Below are 24,827 nucleotides of genomic sequence, written 5' to 3' on the forward strand. Positions count from 1 at the left end.
CCTCGTCTACAGTGTTTTGGTCAGCATTTGCTCCTGCTCAGCTATTTCTTTCAGGAATTTATATACATTTTTGGTATCAAAACTCACACGATCAATTTTTTTCATAACTCTTCTCATCGACACCTCGAAATCATAGCCATGGTCAAGAAAAACACAAGATTTACAATAGTAAGATAGATGTTTTTCTCCCCATTGTTGCCGTAATTCGGTTTCTATCCGGGCACAATCGAAATGGCACCAGCGTTCACAACCAGAACATTCAATGCAACCAGTTGAATAATCCAAACCGCAAAACAAGCATTTGTATGATGACTGATACATACCTCGATCCGGCAGAAATGAAAAAAATCGTTGTGCCAGCGTCGACAAATACAACATGGTGCCAACTCGCAATAAAAAGATACCACACTCATGAATTTTCCCAGCATAAACAATAAATGTGTTTTGCTAAATAAATTCTAAATTATACGCAGTCCAACAAGCACTTTAAAAATGCTATCTTAATTTTTGATAATTTCCTTGTCTCTTTCTTCTTTACGGTATAGTCATACTATGTGGCAACGTTGGGAAAACTAGCTTGGAAATGTTCTTTGTGACGTCACTAATACGGAATATATATTTACGGGGTGGTCCAAGGTTGTCGCCTCGCGGGTCACAAAATTACTTTTGCATTGTTCGCGGGCCACAATAGTGCCACGAATAGGTAAACAGTGCAATACAAAACAAACACTTTTATTGTGCAAATACATAGTTATCACTCAGACATAGCCATCACAGGCTAATAGAATCCGCATTCGATTTTTAGTTTTCTATGATGCCTACCGTGTTTCCGCGAAAATAAGACAGTGTCTTATTTCAATTTTCTTTCGAAAAATATCACTAGAGGTTATTTTCGGGGAATGTCTTATAATTTTATTCATCAAAAACAAAATTAGAAAGTACAGAATTAGGAGATTTTCAAATAAAAAAAAAAAATATTGAAACCGATATCCATTTACTTAAATGACACGTTTTCCTCTCCCACACGTTTTAGATTAGGTAATCATTTATAACGTATGGGAGAGATTTCTTGCTATCGACCAGGTAAAAAAAAAATTCGCGTTATTGACTAGGTCTTATTGGGGAGGACTTATATTAAAATCAATCCTAAAATTTAGGCTAGGTCTTATTTTTAGGGTAGGTCTTATTTTCGGCGAAACACGGTATATATATTGTTAGCATATATTCCCGAACAAAAAGATAGAAAGCCAGATAACGATTTAGACTGCCAAGCACATCATTCAACTTCGCTAGTTGCCTCAGCTAGCCATAACACTAGTCAATTCAGTGACATTATTGATGTAACAAAATGTCAAAAGTTTTTTCTATTTAATTTTATTACGAAACAACACGAAATGCGATTTTTTGATTACTCTCCGAATGTGACGCGGGCCACAGATAATAAAGCGGCGGGCCACATGTGGCTTGCGTGCCTGGGTTTGGATCACCTTGATATCGACCTTATAGGTAAGTTTTAAACAAAATATTAACTACTACCATTCAATTTATTTTGACATTCTAGAATAGTTGATTTTAAAAATGTGCAAATTTTAAATCAAAATTAGAACTTGAAAAATTGCATCTATAGTCTAGACTCTAGAATCTAGATACAAAGTAACAGTTGATTTGATGTTAATTTCAAAGTCTCTCTTCTTAACCCTACGTCACAATTGATTTTGTGGTGATGATCATGTTCGATATAAATCTATCAATTTTGATCCGATATTCCAGACATAGCTATTTTAGTTGAAACTAATCGGAATCGCAATTTTAGAACATAGCCATTTAGGACTTTGCCATTTAAGTAGGGACATAGCCATTTTAGTAGAGATATAGACATTTCAGTAGGAATATAGCGGACATAGCCATTTTAGTAGGGACATAGCGGACATAGTCATTTTTAGTAGGAAAATATCGGAGTCGCAATTTTAGATGGGACATAGCCATTTTAGGAGGGACATAGCGGACATAGCCATTTTAGTAGGGACATAGCGGACATAGTCATTTTAGTAGGAAAATATCGGAGTCGCAATTTTAGATGGGACATAGCCATTTTAGTAGGGACATAGCGGACATAGCCATTTTAGTAGGGACATAGCGGACATAGTCATTTTAGTAGGAAAATATCGGAGTCGCAATTTTAGATGGGACATAGCCATTTTAGTAGGGACATAGCGGACATAGTCATTTTAGTAGGAAAATATCGGAGACGCAATTTTAGATGGGACATAGCCATTTTAGTAGGGACATAGCGGACATAGCCATTTTAGTAGGGATATAGCGGACATAGCCATTTCAGTAGGGACATAGCGGACATAGTCATTTTAGTAGGGACATAGCGGACATAGTCATTTTAGTAGGAAAATATCGGAGACGCAATTTTAGATGGGACATAGCCATTTTAGTAGGGACATAGTCATTTTAGTAGGAAAATATCGGAGTCGCAATTTTAGATGGGACATAGCCATTTTAGTAGGGACATAGCGGACATAGTCATTTTAGTAGGGACATAGCGGACATAGTCATTTTAGTAGGAAAATATCGGAGACGCAATTTTAGATGGGACATAGCCATTTTAGTAGGGACATAGCCATTTTAGTAGGAAAATAGCGGACATGGCCATTTTAGTAGGGACATAGCGGACATAGTCATTTTAGTAGGGAAATATCGGAGTCGCAATTTTAGATGGGACATAGCCATTTTAGTAGGGACATAACGGACATAGTCATTTTAGTAGGAAAATATCGGATTCGCAATTTTAGATGGGACATAGCCATTTTAGTAGGGACATAGCGGACATAGTCATTTTAGTAGGAAAATATTGGAGTCGCAATTTTAGATGGGACATAGCCATTTTAGTAGGGACATAGCGGACATAGCCATTTTAGTAGGGATATAGCGGACATAGCCATTTCAGTAGGGACATAGCCATTTTAGTAGGGATATAGCGGACATAGCCATTTCAGTAGGGACATAGCGGACATAGTCATTTTAGTAGGGACATAGCGGACATAGTCATTTTAGTAGGAAAATATCGGAGACGCAATTTTAGATGGGACATAGCCATTTTAGTAGGGACATAGCGGACATAGCCATTTTAGTAGGGACATAGCGGACATATGGGACATAGCCATTTTATAACTACCCATATCGAGGGACAACATTGTTCAGACGTCTCCCAAAGGAGGGGTGTCTGATCATTAGTAAAATGGCTGAATGGGTTTCTCTGAAACAACACAATGTCATTCAATCTGTATATCGATACCGTAGTGTGAAATTCTTGGAAATTGGATAGTGTGCCGTACATAGTACCGTAAAAGCGCCTAACTTTGGACAAAATTACCATATTTTCAACAATAACTCGACAATTTATTGTCCAAACGACAGCAAAATTGATCGGTAAAAACATTCGTGCGGTAATTTACATTCCCTGCAAATTTCGGGTCAATTAGACTATTTTTATTATTGAAATAATCTATTTTTCTTGCCATCTGACTGTTATCCTTCCTGCCCTAACTTTGGACAGTCATTTTCCTTACTGCGTAACGCGACTTACAGAGAGAAAGAGGCTTCCGACGCGGGTGGCGTACTCACGTCGCTGCGTGAAGATAAGACGCTCGATCGGCGTCGTAACGTAACATCTTTGTTCGTTATTTTCATTACATCAGATCAGTATAATAACACAACACGTTAGTCCTTTCAATCAGGAAATACATATACGTAAATATATCTGATGCAAATCGTTTTAATCTACAATGAAATATTTTTAACGGGCTTGTATTGTAACTGTACTGTAAGTCTTTGAAATATTAATATTCTCGAGGATAGCTTTGTTGATGTTACGTTGTTATCTTTATTAGTGATAAATTTATATCAAACACACGGCGAACTCAATTGTAAAGTTAACTTAATCTTGTTAATTAACATTGAAATAGGTCGCAGGATTTTTGTTAGAAATTAAATTAATTTTTCACTTCGAGTGAATAAAATTCACCCAGGCTGTATTCAATACCTGTCATTTAGATTTCAAGGCATGAAATAATTGTTAAGTCAGTATACAGTGCCATATGGGCGTTGGAATTTTCTAGTTTTTATATATTCGATGTTTGACGTCGTCGATTAAGTAAGACATATATTCTCATTAATGTTATTTTGGCATACATTTACACATGGCCCGAACAAAATACAAAAATACCAGACTGGAACGCCCTTATCTAAACGGAAATTGTCAAGTTGGCGCCGTTATGTCGGGCGTCAAAATTCATTTCCGCGATGCAGTGTGACGTCGTCACGGAAGTGAGCGAAAAATGATCTACGTTAGGTTGACGTAACTTTCGACGCAGCGTGAAATCTTAATATTTTTACGAGATTTATAATTCAAACTTTGGGTTTTATTCAAATCTCGTACGACATCTTGCGATCACTCTGATAAATTATATACATTGTTATCGCCCTCTCCCGAATAATGGTTTTTTGACGATGATAGCTCAAGTAGTAGCGGCGCTCTGCGCCGTTGAATACCGGGCAGTCATTTTTTAGTAATATTTTCATTTTTTGACCAAAAAAATATTTATGCAAAATTAAAAAAGTTAAGAATAGATTTATATATAACAGCGCTACCTATAATATTTTAAATTGGCAATATCCGACGCCTTTTAGTCAAGATATAACTGTTCAAAATTTTTGTCCGAAGTTAGGCGCTTTTACGGTACCTACCTAATGTACTTCTAGTGGGCCTAGCATAACAATAACAGCCTAGCATAACAATTTTTTCACCTGTCAATCGTAACCCCCAACCGACTACACCATCCAAAAATTACGTCACTACGACGTCACAATCATGTCATAGAGCTTATCAAAGTATACCTACGATCGCCCGAAATGGCATTTGCGCCAGCTATAAAAAACTTACTAACGACAGCTCTCTCATTTCGGGATCGCTGCGGCGAGAAAATGTGAAGAATAGCTTGCTCGGTCATACTGGTAGTGACGTCATTTTTGGATGGCGTAGTCAGGTGGGGGTTAGGATTGACACATGAGAAATTGTTATGCTACGCCCTCTAGAAGTAGGTTAGGTACAAAACTACATGAGACCCCGAAACTACACAAGACCCAATTGTTATGCTACGCTCACTAGAATTGCTACACGAGACCCGACAGCATTAAAGTCAGTCGGACAGTGACATTAGTACCGGCATCAACAGGATGTTCTTGAATTTTCAAATGAACGAAATCATCTATTCAGTATTTAAGCTTGTTTCTGCTTTTTACTGTTTCAGGCTAAGATCTGCCTTTTTGCAGTTATGAATATAGGGCTAGGAGTTTATTGTGACTTACATATCTAATTCAACCTCGTAATGGATGCTAATGCCAAAGAAAATTTGAACGTAGCAGAAAGCGGAACCACCCATTTTAGAGGTGATTTTACTGCTTCAACAAGCTCTAAAACCACCTTTGAAAAAACGGAAAATGAAAAGAATGTTTCACACCATACCATTGGTGATCAATTTTCTAGTTTAGCTCAGACTGTGGCTAGTGGAATGTATGGACAAGAAACCAACATGCTTTCTTTGCTATCATCGGTCGCAAACTCTGAACAAGAAAGGAAAGCAAAGAAACTTGAAGAAATGGCAAAAAAAGGCGTTTCTCAAGGAATACGAGAGAATCTTCCATCATGTACTTCCTCTTCTTCTTCATCTTCATCAAGCAATGAAGAGGTAGTTATGGCAGAGTAACGAAATATCCTTTAGAATAGGCTCAATAATACCACGCAAAAATGAAATTGAAATAACGGGGTTCGGGGTTGAAAAAATTGTCAACTTTCCACTTTGTTGTAAAAAATTTCGTTTTCAGCTCTGAACTCTAAGAAATACAACGTTTGATAACATGAATGCAAGCTTTCGTAAATAAACTATTAGGAATGCTTTGTAAACCTGATGCTTTTTGAGTTTCTGTGGAAACTGCCGACTTCTTTTATCGCCATTGAAAGTATGAAATCCTGACTTCAATTCTGGGGAAATCAGAATTTCTACTACTGCGAGCTTAACTGACTCTAGTGAAAACATGCTAAACTCTCCACAGCCCTGGCTCCAACATAAATCTTAAATTTGTGCTATTAATATCACAGGATGATGATTCTGATGCTGAGAGTTCTGAACTTGATGAAGAAGATTGTGATAGAATTCGATCACAATGTTTAGATGAAATGTCAACAATTGAAAAACAATTTACAGATATCAGAGACCAGTATGTCATTCTTGTTTCTATATCAGTTTTTCTCAAACATTTTTTGCCCCAGAAAACTTACGCTTTTTATCTTGCCTCGCGTAACACCAAAACATTAGAAGGTTGATTAGAATTGATTATAAAAAAATTGTGTGAGGGATTTACTTTGTGCTTCAACTTGCACAACTGGCTTATCATGAAATCTTTTGAGGCTTCCAGTTTCGATCACTGTCCTGCGGATTTCCGAAAAAGCTCACGGGACAGGGCACAGCGATGTTTCGCGGAACACAGTTTGAGAAACGCTGGTCTATAAATATCGGAGAAATATTTATGTAATGTATTTTTTGAAAAATCTTCTATGTAATTATGAAGCAAAATTCAATGTAAAAGGGAATGTTCTGAATGCTGTGATAATTTCAATACTCTTGAATCAATGTTTAATATTTTATCTCTTCCAATTGTCATATATATTTTGTTATAGACTATACAAAGAAAGGCACAGCCAAATAACAAGCAAGTTAAAAGAAGTGGAATCAGAAATTGCAGTAGAATATTTAAACCCATACCAGATTTTAAGCAAAAATAAACAAAATAGAATAGAGGTAAGTAATTGATATTTTATTAAATATTTGATAACCTGATTTATACGTCCTGACAAGCCTCGTCATATAAGTCAGTGATGCCCCATTGAATCTACATTTGTGAATGCAACTGAAATAATATTTTTCAATATATTTTCTTGATTGGCTCATGAGAAGATGTACAATCAGCATGTTTTAAGTTGGCAATATAGAAGTTGAGTTAAAAATGGGGAATTCTATATATACAGTTTTCGAAGATTAATTGAAGGTTTCAGGCCTAATTATAAGAGTTTCCTACATTAATACAAGAAGTTATAATATCAAATATATGAAACTTAACAAACAAATATATGTGAATATTTAATTCCTTTAGGACATCCCAAATTTGTTAGATTGCTGTCATATATTCGTTAATTTATCCATTGAGTTTAACCTTCAATATGTTATAGGTGTGTGAACGACTTCGGAAGTTGCGAAAAGATTCTATCAAATCATGGTATCAGTCTCAGAGACAAGCAAACAATCAACAGTTTGAGGTGCCAGTTTTTATTCTTACATTGAAATGACTGCTTTTTTCATTTCAATAGGATAAACTAATAAATAAAATATACAGACATAAAATAGATAAAATATGCAAAGCTTTTTGTGTAATTTTTACACAATTAATGTAGGGTTTCCTCAATACAGTACATGTGCTGGAGATAGACAAATTGAACAGTAAAAATCATTAGGTTTCTTGACAATTGCCTACAAATAAATCTTGCTTCCAAATAATCGATTATAAAATTGAATAGTGTGATAGTTATAAGTAAATTCTAATTCAAATGCTGTTTTTTTTAGTGATATTCAGTACATTTTGTAAAGATTTCATGAACACAGTTCCTGATTTTCATTTAGCCTGTTAAAATTATATTCTTACTAATTTCTTAAATTGTGTTTCTCATTACGTCAGAATGAGAAAATGATTATGTCTGATTCTATTCGACTGGAGATTGAAGAGAAAATCAAAATTCTTGAAGAAGATAGAGACAATGTAGATTTTTCTACTGAACTATGGACTGATGCCACATTAGGCAACGGACAAAAATTTAGGTCGACATCTGGTGGCAATGGCAGTTCAAAATCTAGTTCGTGGATCAAGTCGAACAAGAAATCAAAAAAAGAACCACCGTTTCAATTTGGATTTACAAATGGAACAGCAAAGAGGAAAAAGAAACCAGTTACTGTGTCAGATATCCTTTTGAAATTATATACACATATATTGCATTAATAATGGTAGGAATATAGAGTATTTTCAGTGCTGAAAAAAATGGAAAGTCTTACTGTCGAGTAGAAAGAATTATACTTAGATGTGATTTAAATTTCGAAATGTGTTGTTTTTAGGAAGTTTCGAATAGCCAGGGTGTGCTGCAACACCAACAAGGTGGCAAACCATGATTTTTTTGAAAATTTCCAAATGCTGATTTTACATTGTGCTTGCTTGTTTAATTAACAGCTTATATATATAACATACATATTCCTTAGCACTTTGAACGCCCCTATATCATTTATATGCTACGAGAAGAAGATATAGTTGACGATTGGACTGTAATCAAGAGAGCCTTAACTGCGAGTAAAAGGAGAAAATCTGGATCGAGAGGTATTAAATGTTAATGCTTTGAAAAGTCTGATGAACCGTTATTCCCTTTTCATGCACTTAAGAATACTTAGTAGCAGTTGTAGGCTATCAGCGCTTACCAAACCTACCAATGTTATCTATCTATTTATACAACCCTATTTGAACTTTGGTCGTGATGGTGTCATATGTGTAGGATTTTCGAAAAATGAAAATCTTTGCAATTCGTGCAATTATAAGACGATTATCTGTATTTAACAGATCATTTGCCGAAATTGAAGCACACGTGTCGGATTGAAAATCATAAGTTACAGTATGATGGAAGATGGTTTTCCAGAGGGCAAACAATTACGATGAAAAGTAAAGAAACTGGAAACACTCAGTATGTATTGTATAGCATGATGACACAATCAATCTTGATTCATATAACATTATCAGTTTCAAGTAAGCTGATAATATACTTTTTGGTAAATGGGCAGCCCAAAAAGTTTTTAAATTTCCCATGGTCTTCTCTATAAGTTGCCTTGATGTCAAAGTTTTAAATGGAGTTCCTTACTGCATGATCATAGATTGGCAATAACAGGTCATTTACCATTTTCCTTTCCTGTGTTGACAGTTGACACTATAATATTTGATAGTTTTTTGCTTTCTATTCTATGCGTAACCTTTAGCCGCAACCTCAAGTATCTGTCTAATGCTATTTTCAGTGCCACCATCTCCTCTATCGGTAATAGTGAAATTACAGTACGACAAAGCAACAGCACAATCATAAAGATGCATGTACAACAACTCATCAGGGGAAAGTTTCTGATACGACCAAGATGACAGAATTATTATTTAATGCGTGATTCATTCCATATAACTTTCTAAAATGGAAGGTAGTAAAAAACTGCGGTTATCTATTCAACTTCTGTGATGACAGGAATTGGGTTAATAGTGATGCAGAGGAAAGACACTGATGCCTTTCTGCTGAAGCAATGTTTATTTTTATATCCGGTTAATACAAGGACTGAAAAGATGTTTCATTTTTATTTATTTCATAATAAATCTCTACTTCTTTGCATATATATGTGTGTGTGTGTAATAAGTAAATAACGCCAGCATCTTTTCAGATTGAGTGAAGTCGTTGCAGTTGGCGACAAATAAACAAATTTGGGTTTTCCCATTTCATTTCATTGCAGAGTTTATTACTTCAATTGTACATATTCTTGAATGCTCCACATGCAAACTGCCTGGCATTGTGTATAAAGTAGCTTCATTGGTAGGAAAATAAAACTATTTGGCTGCTCCTCAACACTTTTACCCAGCATATCAATGAGCCAACATCACACGATTCTTCCAACATACATAGATTTAGGATATTTTTCATGAAGTTCTTTCCACTGCACAAACATTTTGTCGCAGAAATGGTACAGAATCAGTCCCGATAGTGAAAGTGACTTTACTCGACAGATGCTTTCAGCAAATATGATTTGACAATGACCAATACCTAAAAACTGTAAAATAATCGATATAACAATTAAAAATAGAATATTATATAATAAAAAACTGCAAGCAATGTGGACTCGAGTTCTTAATGACATGTAGAAGCGCATCGAACAGAGCTACAATCAAGAAGAGCTTATATGTGTGCTTGATACTTTATTTCGGGCTCTGCGAGATTGCCAAATGACCATTTAGGCCCTATTCTATGTAGAATGATGTTTAATACTTTGTGGTTAATAAGTTGAACACCACAGTAAAACATAGTTGATACAAATATAACAAGGCATTAAACATATTGCATCTGTAGTAATAATAAGAGGGGTTTTATTAGCAGGCAAAGTGCGTTAATATATAGATAAATACATATATTAGCTCAGCTAAAATATTATGATGAAAACCCACTTTGTATAGAAATGCTATAAAACATATTGGAATGCAGGTTCCAGGTCCATTGCATAAAAGTAGGTCAGGATTGCTATTCCAAACAATTGAAAATGAGGAAACAGTGGCAACGAGTGTTGTCCATAAACTGCTTAACCATGGCTGGGCAACTTCTCGACTTCTGCAAAAGAAAAATTTAAAAGGTCTAGGCTAGCAATTTGTTATTTTTACCCCAAATTGGCACAATTGTAATAGATCTAATTAATTCTAATCTAGCATGAGCTTTTACCAAAAAGTCACATTTCTTTATGCTATATACCGGTACCGTATATGACAGCCTCTCACCTTGGAATTGTTACTATGCAATAACCTTCGTCATTCTCATCAACCTTCCTGTCCGTTTCAAACTGTTGTATTTTATTTGCACTCATTTTATCAGTGTCCGCAATTACATAACAGATAGGACGATAATTCGAAGAAAGAGCTGATAGCAATCGCAGCAGTTCTGCCGTGTGTCCACCTGCAAATTCGCGTAATTCATGAAAACCATCGAAACAAAAATAGCAAATAATATTATATCCACTTGACCCTTACCTGACCCTGCAATCGCGAGTACTTTAACTTTTCGACCACTCAAGTTTAGTCCACTTCCAAGATGTTTAAGAATCCAAATTAATCGTAGAATCGCAAATAGCAGCAAACAAAACAAAATTGGCACGAGCATGTTGTGCTAAATTCAAAAACCTACTCCACAGAAACACAAGGCTAAACTACCTCGTGTTCACGGAACACAGTACTAAAGAGGTCAAAATGAGAATTAAATTTATCATCGAAGAAAACTCTAAATTCACTGTGTTTTTAAGGTAATTCATTTGGTATTTCATTCCGTTTTCAAAATTTCATAGTCAACACGATGTTAAAATTTTTTTTTGTTGACAAATAAAATATTACTGTTATGATACGCGCGTGTTATTCATCGTGATTGTTTTATTAAATGAGTTTGTGTCGGTATGGCGTACAGCAAAATCACCGTATATTTTCGCAATTTCTCGGTAGCATGATGCTAAACAACAATGTGCCTTATCTATTTAGAGCAGGGCCAATTTAGCTGGAATACTCACTTATTTATTACCTGCGGACCGGCGTTAACGATGACAGAGTTTCTTGAAAAAACAGTGTTACCTGTGGGTGAGTTATTATAATAGAGTTGAATATAATACTTTGATACAGATATATTACATTATGGGTTACCGTAGGTGTGGAGTACCGGTATGATATGTGGATGGAAGGACAGACACTGTTGAACAACATCAGTGAAAACAAAAATTTTACAATTTCACTCAGAAAAAGCCTCTGTATATGCAGTCACTGATCATGAGAAGCCAATTTTTTTTAAAGGACCTGTTATGTGTTGGGCGTGCGCTTTGCTGCTTCGAACCACTGATTTTTAACATACAGACGTATAGATCAAAGGATATTGTTAATCAGTGAACCTATTTTTCCAGTTGAATTCAGCCATGGTCGAGTGAAAGATGGAACAAAAGTGAATGTCACTTGGTACACGAGCGATGAAGATGAAAATAAGAAAAAGATGGTATGTTTTATTTCTATTTTTTATGGAAAGTTCAAATTGATACATCTTATCATTAGTATAGCGGCTGTTGATGGAGCATATGGTGATTTTCAATAATTTTTTCAACTTTTCCACCAAATTAGAACATCTACTCATATTGTTTCTTGAGATTTTTTTTATACATATACAGTCACTTAAAGGTCCCTATTCTAAAGTTCTTCATCTTTAATAGAAAACAAACTTTTATTTTTTCAGGTTTGTGATACACCCGATGGGATGCAACATATTGGTAGCAACTTTGGATACAATCCATCTCGTGATTACCTTAATCATTATATTGTTCTAAAGAATAAAAAAACAGGAGAAAAAAAAATATTTCTGACAGAGAATTACAAGGTAATAATTTTACATATAAATCAGAAATTTAAAAAATATGATGTTGTTATCAGACTGGACTAGAGGTCGTTGTTTGCCGTATAATCTATTTGCCCGATAGGCTTTCCTTTCCCAAATATACAAAGTTCTCCATCCCCACCCTATCAAGTTTTCTGTAGCAGTTGGTGATTTATATATCATTGAGATCAATACTTGTGTCGAATTTCCACAATTTTGCTGCATAGAAGATCAGATTTGAATATTTGGAATAAAAATGAACCAGAAATAAATCATTGAAGGCAATTTCGACAATTGTTCAGCCAGTACTCTTATCGAATAATCCTGTCTAATAAAATTTTCAGGTATATCCAATAGTGAAAAGAGACAATGAAATTGACAGTGATGACGAAAGGAGACAGGCAATAGATAAAGTACAAAATGAAACAAGGTGATGTTCAACTACTCTCTGATTTCAATACACTCTTTGTATCTTTGATGAATGGCGCAAACTAGTCTGATAAAGAATAGCATTGTTGGAATTGTATAATATTATAAAAAACACGGCGCTTCATTATGTGTACCAATATGGAGGTAACTTATTTTGTTCGCCTGTTTTACATCAAGTTGTGTGAAGGGACTGAAACCTATGGGCAGGGAGGTATTCATTTGGCTAACACAGACAGTCCCCGAACTCGTAATAGAACTAAAATAAGAAAGATCGGAATAAAATTATGGCCTAACCCTAACCTGGTACACATACTAGAAGAGTACCTATAATACGATTAATGCTTAAATCTTGAAGACAGATATGAACTGCTAATTAATCGTGGTCAGAGTAGTTAAAATGTTAGACTCAACTACGTTCTGATCTCATTAGGGGTGTAATAAGTTGGGTAGGAAATGCCATACTGGATTCTGGTCGTTCAAAAATAAAGTACCTCTATATATATTAGTGACTATGTGTGCAGAGCCATGTTTAGAGTAAAATGCGTATAAATACATCATATAAAAAAAGTAACAAAAAATGAGGTTTTGATATTATTCTGCATTTAACAAATTTTCTGAAGTCACAAAAGACAAATTAATGTCACAAAATTTCTCTAGCTGTTTAGCGAATAGTTGAACGTTGATTAAAATTATAAGAAATATATTTTGATTCTCAGAACGTTTGATGAAAGATTAGATGATCTTACTGGGGAGTTTGGTAGCAAAATCAAAGTACAAGCAATGAATGCGCGGCAACGTAACAAAGTATCTGACACAACTGAAGTTGTGAGAGAGGCAGTTTCTAATCTTGTGGAAGCAGAGGGAATATCTGGTAGAAAAATTAAATCATTTGTATATACATTTCATCTATCATCGTTATTTATGCATAAAATTCCAGCTTTGGGACAGGAATGGCCAAAACTAATAATCCACTATACTGAATTCACTCTGTAGATATATTTTATTATGAGAATCTGATTGAAATAGGCATATAGGAGTATTGCGTATACCATATTTGCTAATAACCCGATTTTCTGGCATAATTTTCTGATGTCGCTACTTGAGCAGCTCGGCTTCTTTGCTTTTTTATGAGATCAGAGAAAATCTGCCTCTGCTTGTGGGGCTACTAGAGGAAAACCCTCATTTTAGTGCTAAAAATTGGCAAATATGGTATTTTGCGCTGGAATATAAAGAAAATATTTTAGTTACTGAAAACCAGAAAAAAATATATTAATAGAAATATTAGTTTACACAACAATATGAGCATTTTATATTGTTATTAAATGCAATTATCTTGTATTCTATGGCAGGTCAAAGTCAATCCGAAAATGTTAATTTGTCAATTCTACCATACGACAAAGAAGCAACTTCAGAAGAAGATGTTTATCCACTTAATAACTTTATTCCACAGCATATCAGAACAGCTGCATTAGAGTCAGCAAAGGTATAAATTAACACACTGTAAGAAAAAATGATACAGCCAATGTTAAAATCTAAATCAAAGCATGGACATTCGTATAAATGACTCCAATAGTGCAATATATATTACTTAATGTCTTGGTTAATGCAGTACCGTATGTTACTAGTTCCCACCTTAGTACGCTGTCGCATATTTAGTTCAAAATTGTCTTACTTAATACAGCCTTGGCATCTTATACCGGTTTTGTGAAAGCAGATCTCTTGAACATCTATTATTATCGAACTCTCACTCATGTACTAGCCAGCAACAATGCACTGTTAGTATCAGGAAAATAGGTATTTAGAATGATTTCAACAAAAAAGTTCTTCCATCTTGTTGTAATCATTGCTGTCTTTAATAACTTGATTGGAATTTCTTCAGGAATTATTGACACCGACTGCCGATAAAATCAAATCTTGGAGAGAAGAGAAAAAGTATGTAAATTATAGTTTCATTGTAAATACTGAAGATTTAGGTCTGGAGGATGTATAGGAACAAAAAATTGCTTTTGTATAGATTCGAAAATATTCACCTATTTATGGGTGGAAATAGCCCAACAGATTGGATATTTCCAATCTTTTCAAAATCGAAGCATTTGCTTCCTGCGATACAAATCGTGCTTCAATGGGAAAAAATTGGATTTTCAACATAAAATAACGACAAGGTATAATTTTTTTTCTGGCACATAAACGATCATGATGAGACTTAATTTCCGTTAGTGCCAGTTTTCTCTCCATTTTAATTTTGAAAATTTTGATTTTTTTTATTTCAAGTTCTGAATACTTGTAAAGATAAATATTATGTTTATTACGTTTTCAGTCCTCTAGGATGTCGCTACATAGCCTGGCGAGCACGAAATTTACATCCCAGTATAAGGAATGATGTTGAAGCATGGCAGGATTATGTTTGTAATTTACAAATTCTTGCTTATTTTATGAAAGTCTACAATCCTACTGGTTCTGGTCCAGAGAAACGTAAGATACATTGATTACATTATTTAGATTAATAGTCCAGTATTCAGGGTTTGAGTAGTAGCTTTTGGCACTCCAAAGGCCGTTCAGTCTTCTACACCTATTTCTGGAACAACATAATTCTGTTGCTTTTAACTATTGAACAAATTTCATTCATATTTTCAGTAGAGAAAGATAGAAGTACCTCATAGAAGGCTATTGGGAGGGTTGTTTACCCTAAATTCAGCTGATTTTGAAATTTTTGTAATACAAGGGTTTTCCAGCAATTGATACTGTGAAACAAGTGGTCGATGAACAATAAATGTTCACTGATGTTGGACCATTGGTACCATTTTCGCTGTGTATTTGATCCTTGGTCTACTGTTGGACCAGTTTAGGAAATTCTTGGTATTCTGTTACAATTTGGCAATAAAGGACATTTCCTTTCCTATTATTTGAGCATTTTTATTATTTTAGTGCCTTTTCTCCAAATCTATGTTTTTGTACATGTGTACTCCTTTAAATGGTTATTTCTTATTTTTCAGTTACGTATCTAGCGAATATAAATGAGACAATCAAATCATGGATTATTCGTGAATTCATGCCGCTGGAAAAAGCCCTTACTTTAAAGAAGTATGGTTCATAATATTATAGTTTCAAGTCTTTAAACTGCAATCATTATCACTCTTAATATTTTAGACATGCCATTTGGTAAATGCTTTATAAAAAAGAATGAGATTTGCCTGTCAGAAAATTTGCTTTAAATAATCTTACCGTAATTTTCATGGTGGGCTTATCACCTTCGTTTCAAACTAGACAGTACAATATAATACAACTGGTCAAGCATTATGCTTTTTACAACTAGATTGTCGTATGTTTAAATCAGGGTATTTTTAAGCCTGAAGAAAAATCGCTCAAAGTCAAAGTGCTAAATTATTTTACAATTTATAAATTATCTATTCTTTGCAAGAAAATTTCTATTCTCCATTATTTAGGTTCCTCTTAGCTTTTTCTCTACTCTCAGCTTATCCTCAACATGTAAGGGTATTTATACAAGTAAATTGTGGGATATTTAATCAGGGTAAATTTAATTCTAATAGTAAAACCCAATCATTCATCATTTCAAACCATTTTCTCAAAGTACAATTATCTCCCATTTGTTATTTATGCACTATAAAGTTATATTCCTTGTATTAAGGTTATTTTCTGTCAATTTCTTTGCCAAACTATTTTCATCATATGTTTTATCAGGAGACTGGCTGGTGCAGTAAAGGACAAGATATTATCATACTCTATTGTGCTGGCTTGGCATCTTAATTCATTTAGTTTCGACATTCAAATGTTGGCAGATGGATTTGGAATTTCTGAGAGAACGTGAGTTTGTGATAGAATAAACTATTCGACCGGGCTGAACATTGAAATCTTGGAATGCTACAATCACTGGAACTAATAATTTAGTGATTCAGGGCTTTCTGGCATATCTTTTGAGATTTATTTTTCTTTCAGATTGTCGTTAATTGTGCGTGCTTTGGGTGGAAAAATCAAAGTAGATATGCAAGAAGGGATGAAAAGAACTATTGCTATTTTGCAACTGCCACTCGTTTTTCCAAATAAACCCATGAAGGGCAGAAGATAATACCTCTTCGAAAATGGAAATATGTTCACATCAGTGTTGGCCATACTGAGAGTACATGGTTATATGTACATGGTTTACTTTGGTTTTTCTGGATTGAAATTTATGGTGTAGACTGTGGGAGATGAAATATGCGAAATTGTTGTATGGAATTTGTCTTTTCTGATTAACTTCTATATAACGTAGTATTTTGTCATTAGGTTGGAATGAGTTAGTCTATATGTTCATTCATGCATTTGTGTCATATAAAGATCGTGGCATTCTTCTTATTTAATTTTTGAATAAAAAGAATCAAATTAGTTAAAATATATTTCCTACAAGAGTGAGCAACCATAACAATTTCGGGCATCATCAAAGCAAGTTTATGCAAAAATGCTTCAGTATTATAAGGTCAAAAGTAATTTTACAATCAGATGCAAATTTAGGACATGCTCCGTACTGCACTTTTGGCACCAAAAGCAGGAAACCAGTTGTGTGGTTAACTTTTCATTGTATTTTAACTACTGTTCGACTTTAACGCAGGCGTCTCCGCTCGATAACCAGTACTATATTGGTTTCTCACGACTCCTTTCACCCCTAATTACCGTTTTTGCTTTTTTATTCACATTCTGTATTCATTTAGTGCAGTGGTTCCCACCCAACCTTTCTACCCTGGCGGACCGGTGAAAATTAAAATGAGTGGAGCAGAAAATAATAACATATGTTTGCGTAATGTCGGGCAATCACTATGCTTTGAGAAAAAAAAGGCACACTTAAAAACCGATCACATGAGGTAAAACTATCAAATAATGTACCGGACAAAAATTGAAATGGGTGGAACATAAAATATTAATAACATATATTTGGGTAATAAAATGCAGTGCTGGGCACCCATTATGCGTAAAAAAGGCACACATATCACATAAAAAACATGTACATGCCAAATAATGTACAAACACAGTTAACTCAAATGAGAATTTTGCTACTGTTTCGTTTCTAATACAGGATTGCAAACGAGACATCAAAAAAGGTTTTGCATCACGTAGCTCTACAGCGGCTCATAGTCGATTCATTTGCTTCGTTTTAATTAAAGCTAGAAGTAACTAGTTGCAAATTCGGACAACAGTTTGATTACTTAGCGACGGGTATTCGTTATCAACAGGGCACAAGAATGAAGTGTGAGAGTAATTCTAACATAAATCTGGACTGTAAAGTAAAGGTTTCATTGGGTTCATCATATCATCTCTCTGCAGTTGATCAACACCTCAAAATGAATTTATATTACAGTGATAAAGTCCTTGCTAACTTGGTACCAGGCTCAAAATCCTGCTGTGCATTACATGGGAAAGATCTCAATGGCCCATGCTTTTTGTTGCTTGTCCCGTGACCACCTGCCGGGTCGCAACAAGTTGGGCAAGTCATCGATATTTGTTGCATTTCGAATTTTTTCTTATTGCGAATAAAAAGCCACTGGCAAGTAAATGCCAAGTTTCAACATCCATTTTTCTTGTTTTAGTTTCAACATATTCAATACAAAAAATGAAATAATACAGCCATTTAAAACAAAACGGCCAAAAAAACTTGTTTTAAAATTATATATTAAATTATATATATTGAAAAAATCTCTACCAGTCTGTATTTATCTCCATCGCGAGAAGCAGCCCTTACCATCCCATCTGCATTGCTAAAGTGTTCCGTATGTAACGCCATCCATTGATTGACAAGTATCCAAAAGCACTCTTCACCATTCGCCGAGCCACCCGCAGTTAAATATCCTCTTTTCTCGATTAAAACCATTTCTACACAAATATATGTCTTACTCAATAACATGACAATACAAAACATGCCATAAGTTTACTTCATATATGTATTGTTTTCACATTTCAAGGTATTTTACTTTAAACTACATTTAAATTCCAAACTGTAAATAACAAAATATGCAATGTCCGAATTCTCCAGAACTATTCCGTGTCAACATCAATCCCAACTAGGCGACGACAATATTCTCGCACATAAAACAAACTCAAAAGACACACACGTTTTGGGCAAAGTAGCGACATAGTACATAAAATATGACAGTACGCAAAATTTTACATTGGGGTAAAGTTTCGAAGCTATAACAACTATTTTACTCGAGTGCATATTGACATTAAACAACCAGAACACCAAACACATCATTACGGTAACTCGTTTTTTTTTAATGGTCGAGCGGTAAAGAGTTAATACTAAGGTTAATTTGATGCAAATACATCACAAAGGGTACTGGCGTTTCTCGAATTTAGAAGATTAAGTATTTATTCCATTTGCCAACTTCGACTAAAACAAGAGTCCAATACTATTTCAACATATTTACTCCTTTAATAAGCGCCAATGCGAAGTTCACAAAACTACTCCAGTCATAAGCATTGTTAAACAATAATCCGACATTTTTCTAATCTATTATTCAGCTTGAATGTATTTATGATATCATGCTCAACAAAAAATATCACGTGGTATTTATATTTTGTCACTTCTTAAAAATGTTAGAAGGTCCATGTGCAGGCAGATGCTTAAATTTAGATAGCTTAAATTTAGACGGGTGAGAAATCGAACTTTTATTCGATAATGTACTGTCAACGTGAAATATTATGATAGGATGCGTCTATTTCTTCTGGGGAGGGCTCGTGCTTATTCATATATATGACAAATCACGGCCCCTCAGTGGTTATTAGTTAACCAGTTATTCTTTTCAGATGCATAGACTTGAGGCTGGAAGAGACTCTAACCACCAACGGTTACTTGAAACATCTTACCACGGCGAGAAGTGAACATAACTATCCCCCATCCCGCGCAGTTTATCAGCGGTACAATGACAAACATGATCTAAATACGATGCGCCAATCCGTCCAAATCTGCTGAATATCCATAGATATTAGTCCGCATTTCCTGCTAACTTCCCTTTTTTAAACTCTCAGGACTCTTACACTATCAGACTTTCTATAGATCGTATTGTAAAAAGTTAGCCACTAGCCAGAATGAAAAGAAATCAGGATAACTGAAAGAAACTGTAGACTGATATTTCTCGATTACCACAAACTCTCAAAGTAGCTCATTCCAGTTCCACAACGGGCATATATTTTCCAAGTTGACACCTACAACGTAGGTTCTTACTTCACCGATAAACATTTGTCCAATGCAAAATGATGTCACACATATCAGACACAATCTGTTTACGACTAGACGATTACTGTAGCTAATATGACATGGGATATAGTTCTTACAATTTTTTCAATCAATCGAATAACATTAAAACAGTCATAGGAAAAGCACTAAATCACGAAAACTTTAAAATTCGGTACAATTCTTTCTATAGGCTATTATATTCAATATTATTGAAACATCGACATTTGAATATTCAATATTTCAATGCTATAAGTCAGAATCGTATAAACAAAATCATCGAGTGTTTAACAGACTTGGGGGAGCATAATTACTCGTGAAACCACAAAAAGGAACGTCAAATATAACATTGAATTACTATATCCTAAAAAACTAGTAAAATTCAAACCGTTGATCGACAACCGGACTTATCAGTTTCTAGACCCCCAATGTCGTATATATATGTACTGAAATTGACATAAAAACTTTGAAATTAGTAGCAGTTGATTTTATTTGTTGTGGAGATGTAGAATACCTAATACTCGTATAGGAATTATGATAGTGTAGTATTTTACACAGTGTACCGGTTAGACTTACAGTCTCTGAACAAGTCTCTGTAGGGAACCATTCGAGTCTTTATAAAGATTCAAATTCCATAGCAATATAAATTAATACAATATATGTGACAAGCATTTATTCAATAAGATGATTGCATTGACAAGAAGTCAAGGAAAAAATGTGACATGCACCTCAATAAAAAAACTAAAACAAAATGGAGTTATCCATGATAAACCATCAAAATATTTTTAACTCAAACATTTTTAAGAGTGTCTCTGAAGACACCCACTTCTGGCCGTTTTATTTGTAAATTTCGAGTTATATTATCATAATACAGGTATATTATTAGTTTTTTGAGAAATTAATCAGTTTTCTTCTTATTTTCAACCTCAACGTAGTTGCGAGCAACGTATTTCAGTCCTTCGTCGATGATAATGACTGGAAGAGAGATCTTGAGAACCATCATCCATTCTGCAAAGCTCAGTGGGCAAATCTGGAACACCATTGGAAGAGGGTCGACATACAGGATAACGAAATGAAGAGATAGTGAGAGAAGGATAGCACCGATCAGCCAAAGGTTTTGCCATGGTGGCATGACGAGAAGCGATTGGTTTTCAGAAACGGAGTTAAGAGCGTTGCACAACTCGATGATGACGAGGACAGACAAAGCCATGGTCATTGGATGAGGATCTTCGAAGATCTTGCAAGTGATTCCTTCGAATAATTCTGGGCTTGAATGGCACGACATATAGTGAGTTACTTGCCACCAAGACATTTGTGGACCTGTTTCGGAGTAGAGAAACCACCATGTGGATGCTCCTACAGTTGCAGCTCCGACGTAAACTCCAATAACGCAATATCTGCACAACAACCAGCCGTTGATAAGGGTGTCTTTAGTGGATCGTGGCTTCTTGTCCATGATGTCCAAATCTGGTGGGTTGAAGCTGAGAGCAGTGGCTGGAAGACCATCGGTAACCAAGTTGACCCAGAGAAGTTGAACTGGAATGAGAGCTTCAGGAACGCCGAGAGCGGCGGCGAGGAAAATACAAACAACTTCGCCAATGTTAGATGAAATTAGATACCGGATGAATTGTTTCATATTGTTGTAGATTGCACGTCCTTCTTCAACAGCTGCTACGATTGAAGTAAAGTTGTCGTCAGCAAGAACCATTTCTGCAGCGGTTTTAGCGACTGCAGTTCCGCTTCCCATAGCAATTCCGATTTCAGCTTTTTTAAGAGCTGGGGCGTCGTTAACACCGTCGCCAGTCATTGCAGTAACGTCTCCATTCGCTTGAAGGTATTCGACGATTTTGCTTTTATGTGATGGTTCAACGCGAGCAAAAAGTCGTGCGCGAAGGCAAGCTTTAAATTGTTCATGTTTGGACAAATCGTCAAATTCACGACCTGTGTAAGCCAATCCTTCAGTACACTCGTCCTCGCCAAAAACTCCAATGCGGCGGCAAATGGCTTCAGCGGTTGCTTTGTTATCTCCAGTGATGACGATAACTCGAATTCCTGCAGCTTTGCATTCTTGGATCGCTTGGTAGACTTCAGTACGAGGTGGGTCAAGCATGCCTACAACTCCGACAAATGTGATTTCTGTTTCGTAACTGGCAAATTTAGTTGATTCTGTCAAATCCATGCTTGAAGGATTGGCTGGATTATCAATGGTTCCTAGTGCGATGCATCGGAGAGTATCTTTTCCAGTTCCGTATTCTTTTACAACAGACATGATTTGTTCACGAATAGCGGGTGTCATCATCATCTTTTGGTTTCCTACTCGAACGTAAGTGCATCTATCTAAAATACCTTCTGGTGCTCCCTTGACAAACATTTTCGGTCCAATTGGAGAATCTAAGTTGGCTGGTGTGCAATAAGCACTCATCGATTTGCGATCTCTGGAGAATTCAAGAGTAAACACTTTCTTCATCATGTTTTTAATGGTTTGACAACAAGCGTTGGCTCGTTGAGCTTTGCTTAGACTAGACACGTCGGTGTTGAATACGTTCATTTTTTCACAAAGTACAGTGAGAGCAGTTTCAGTGGCTTCTCCGACTTTTTCGTAGATACCTTTGCCTTCATTGTAATCCAAAGATGAGTCGTTGCACAGTGCACATATGGTAGAGAGTTCGACGAGTGAGTCGTAGCTGCCAGGATTGATTTTCTTTCCATCAAGCATAACATCGCCAACAGGTTCGTAGGTTGATCCAGAGATTGTGAATTGGTTGAAAGTTGCTTGTTGAGCTTCGAGGGCTTTGAAGACAAACATGCGACAGACGGACATTTGGTTTGTAGTCAAGGTACCGGTCTTATCAGAGCAGATCACGGACGTGCATCCCAAAGTTTCTACCGATGGAAGGCTACGGACAATTGCGTTCTTGGTTGCCATACGTCGCGTTCCGAGGGCCAAACAAGTTGTGATGACTGCGGGAAGTCCTTCAGGAATTGCTGCAACAGCTAAGGCGACGGCAATTTTAAAATAGTAGACTGCTCCTTTTATGACGGATCCACCGTGAATTGGATCGTTGAAATGACCAATGTTGATTGCCCAGACAGCGATGCAGATAATCGTGATAATCTTTGATAGCTGGTTTCCAAATTCATCAAGTTTTTGCTGAAGTGGAGTCTTTTCATTTTCAGTTTCGGCCATCTCGTTTCTAATTTTTCCAATTTCGGTGTTACTTCCAGTGCCGACAACAATTCCTACGGCCTTTCCAGCAGCAATGTTGGTTCCGGAGAAAAGCATATTTTTCTTATCTTGGTTAACTGCACGCAGATCGGGAACGGCATCGGTATGTTTGATAATGCTGACGCTTTCACCAGTAAGAATTGCTTGATCGACCCGAAGAGTTGTGGACTTGATCGCAATAAGTCGGATGTCAGCTGGAACTTTGTCTCCAACTGCCACTTCGACGATGTCGCCAGGAACAATCTCACTTGCTCGAATTCTTTGAACTGATGCACGATCTTGACGCAAAACTTTTCCCATCTCTGGTTCATATTCTTTCAAAGCCTCGATGGCGCTCTCTGCATTTCTCTCTTGCCAGATTCCAACAACGGCGTTAGCGATGAGAATCAACAGGATTACAAATGGTTCCACAAAAGCAGTGATAGTTTCTTCTCCGTCTTCAAAAAGTGCAAGAACAAAGGAAATAATGGCAGCCAACAGTAGGATTCGGACGAGAAGATCTTCAAATTGTTCTACAAGAAGTTCCCACAAGCTTTTTCCTTCTTCGACTGGAAGTTCGTTAGGCCCATATTTTCTTCGATTTTCTCTGACTTGTTCTGGTTTTAAACCGGTTGTTTCGGAAACGTTGAAGAATTCGAGAACCTCCTCGTTCTCTTTCGCAAATGCGTGTTCCATGTTGTGGATTTGCGAATTTATTCGGTGAAAGTTTTCTGAAAAAATAATATGGATGTGAAGAGTAATTTTTCAATTTAGGCACTAAGTGATTCTTATAGGTAATTTTTCTCTTTCACTAATAATAAGAGAAACTGAAATTATGATGTGGATACTCTTAATTGAGTCTTTATATATATTTGGAATGCCGAATGACATTAAAAAGTTAGAATGAAATACAAAACCAATTTTGTTGAATTACTTACCTCTCTTTTCTGCTTGAAGCTTGTAGAGAAGAAAACTGTTGAATGATGATTTGTGAACGAAGCTGGCATGTTTATAAGGTAACAAGTTCACACCTTTTGCGGTCTGTCTTTTTGGCTTTTGTTCGCTATATTCTGGAACTGCTATATTTTGGTTAACGCTCCCCCGATGTTTTCTTCGTTCACAGCTGCTAATGTTGTAAAAGTGCGAACATCTTTCTTGGGTTGAAAAGTTCGAAATACTGTATATATATAGACAATTCAATTATACCGGTACGTATACGTACTTGATTACATACAACATTATTTTAGATGTCTGCCCTATATTAAGAAAGCCTAAAGATGCCAAAAAACGAAAACTAGACACTGAAAACAAACGTTTTTAGATAAATGGCAGCATTCTTTTTTTTTATTGAAAAGAATCAATCTTCAGCGATTTGTCCTCCTTGTCAACAATCTATTCTAGTTCCGAAGGAATACGACATTAGGCTTCATATTTGGACGAAGCATTTCTCAAATTATGATCAGTGGATGGGCGTATCTCAAAATTTAATTCATAGCTAAATTCAAATAAAAGTCAACCAAACATGTTCAAAAAATGAATCGACGTTATTGGCCAGTTATATTGTAGCCTACATTAGGGCTACTAACTTACCGAAGATCCGCAAACAAAACTTCAAAATTCTTTGGGTCCGGTGTTTCCAGAAATTATCTTATTATAAGTAGCCATTCATACGAGGCCGTATG

General features: G+C 35.7%; 3 protein-coding genes and 1 pseudogene across 5 annotated transcripts; 2 read left to right on the forward strand and 2 right to left on the reverse strand.

Annotated features, from left to right (window-relative positions):
• Positions 1-5,315: 5,315 nt before the first annotated feature.
• Positions 5,316-9,525, forward strand: LOC120339012 (breast cancer metastasis-suppressor 1-like protein-A). Its single transcript, XM_039407050.2, has 8 exons — positions 5,316-5,756; positions 6,167-6,285; positions 6,746-6,866; positions 7,295-7,381; positions 7,798-8,077; positions 8,380-8,484; positions 8,722-8,842; positions 9,168-9,525. Exons 1-8 carry the CDS (start codon positions 5,397-5,399, stop codon positions 9,283-9,285), a joined length of 1,311 nt encoding a protein of 436 aa, XP_039262984.2. The 5' UTR covers positions 5,316-5,396; the 3' UTR covers positions 9,286-9,525.
• Positions 9,477-11,110, reverse strand: LOC120339762 (UDP-N-acetylglucosamine transferase subunit ALG14-like). Its single transcript, XM_039407955.2, has 4 exons — positions 10,921-11,110; positions 10,672-10,846; positions 10,348-10,507; positions 9,477-9,956 (listed from the first exon to the last, which is right to left on the reverse strand). The coding sequence occupies exons 1-4, from the start codon at positions 11,048-11,050 to the stop codon at positions 9,786-9,788; spliced, it is 636 nt and encodes a 211-aa protein (XP_039263889.2). The 5' UTR covers positions 11,051-11,110; the 3' UTR covers positions 9,477-9,785.
• A 48-nt stretch (positions 11,111-11,158) lies between these two features.
• On the forward strand, positions 11,159-17,129 carry LOC120339748 (DNA-directed RNA polymerase I subunit RPA49-like). 2 transcript variants are annotated; one of them, XM_039407940.2, is made up of 12 exons: positions 11,159-11,189; positions 11,419-11,514; positions 11,832-11,920; positions 12,155-12,295; positions 12,637-12,722; positions 13,438-13,592; positions 14,071-14,204; positions 14,601-14,653; positions 15,039-15,193; positions 15,715-15,802; positions 16,421-16,543; positions 16,676-17,129. In XM_039407940.2, exons 2-12 carry the CDS (start codon positions 11,478-11,480, stop codon positions 16,803-16,805), a joined length of 1,191 nt encoding a protein of 396 aa, XP_039263874.2. In that variant the 5' UTR covers positions 11,159-11,189; positions 11,419-11,477; the 3' UTR covers positions 16,806-17,129. The 2 variants fall into 2 exon arrangements, with proteins under 2 accessions (XP_039263874.2, XP_039263873.2); XM_039407939.2 differs by lacking the exon at positions 11,159-11,189 and having other exon boundaries at positions 11,348-11,514.
• Positions 17,130-20,598: 3,469 nt separating this feature from the next.
• Positions 20,599-24,186, reverse strand: LOC120339930 (sarcoplasmic/endoplasmic reticulum calcium ATPase 1 pseudogene; annotated as a pseudogene). The gene is made up of 2 exons (XR_013477811.1): positions 24,084-24,186; positions 20,599-23,876 (listed from the first exon to the last, which is right to left on the reverse strand). The product of XR_013477811.1 is annotated as a sarcoplasmic/endoplasmic reticulum calcium ATPase 1 pseudogene (transcript).
• Between the last annotated feature and the right edge of the window lie 641 nt (positions 24,187-24,827).

This window comes from Styela clava, chromosome 9 (assembly GCF_964204865.1).
Source record: "Styela clava chromosome 9, kaStyClav1.hap1.2, whole genome shotgun sequence".
Classification (NCBI taxonomy): domain Eukaryota; kingdom Metazoa; phylum Chordata; class Ascidiacea; order Stolidobranchia; family Styelidae; genus Styela; species Styela clava.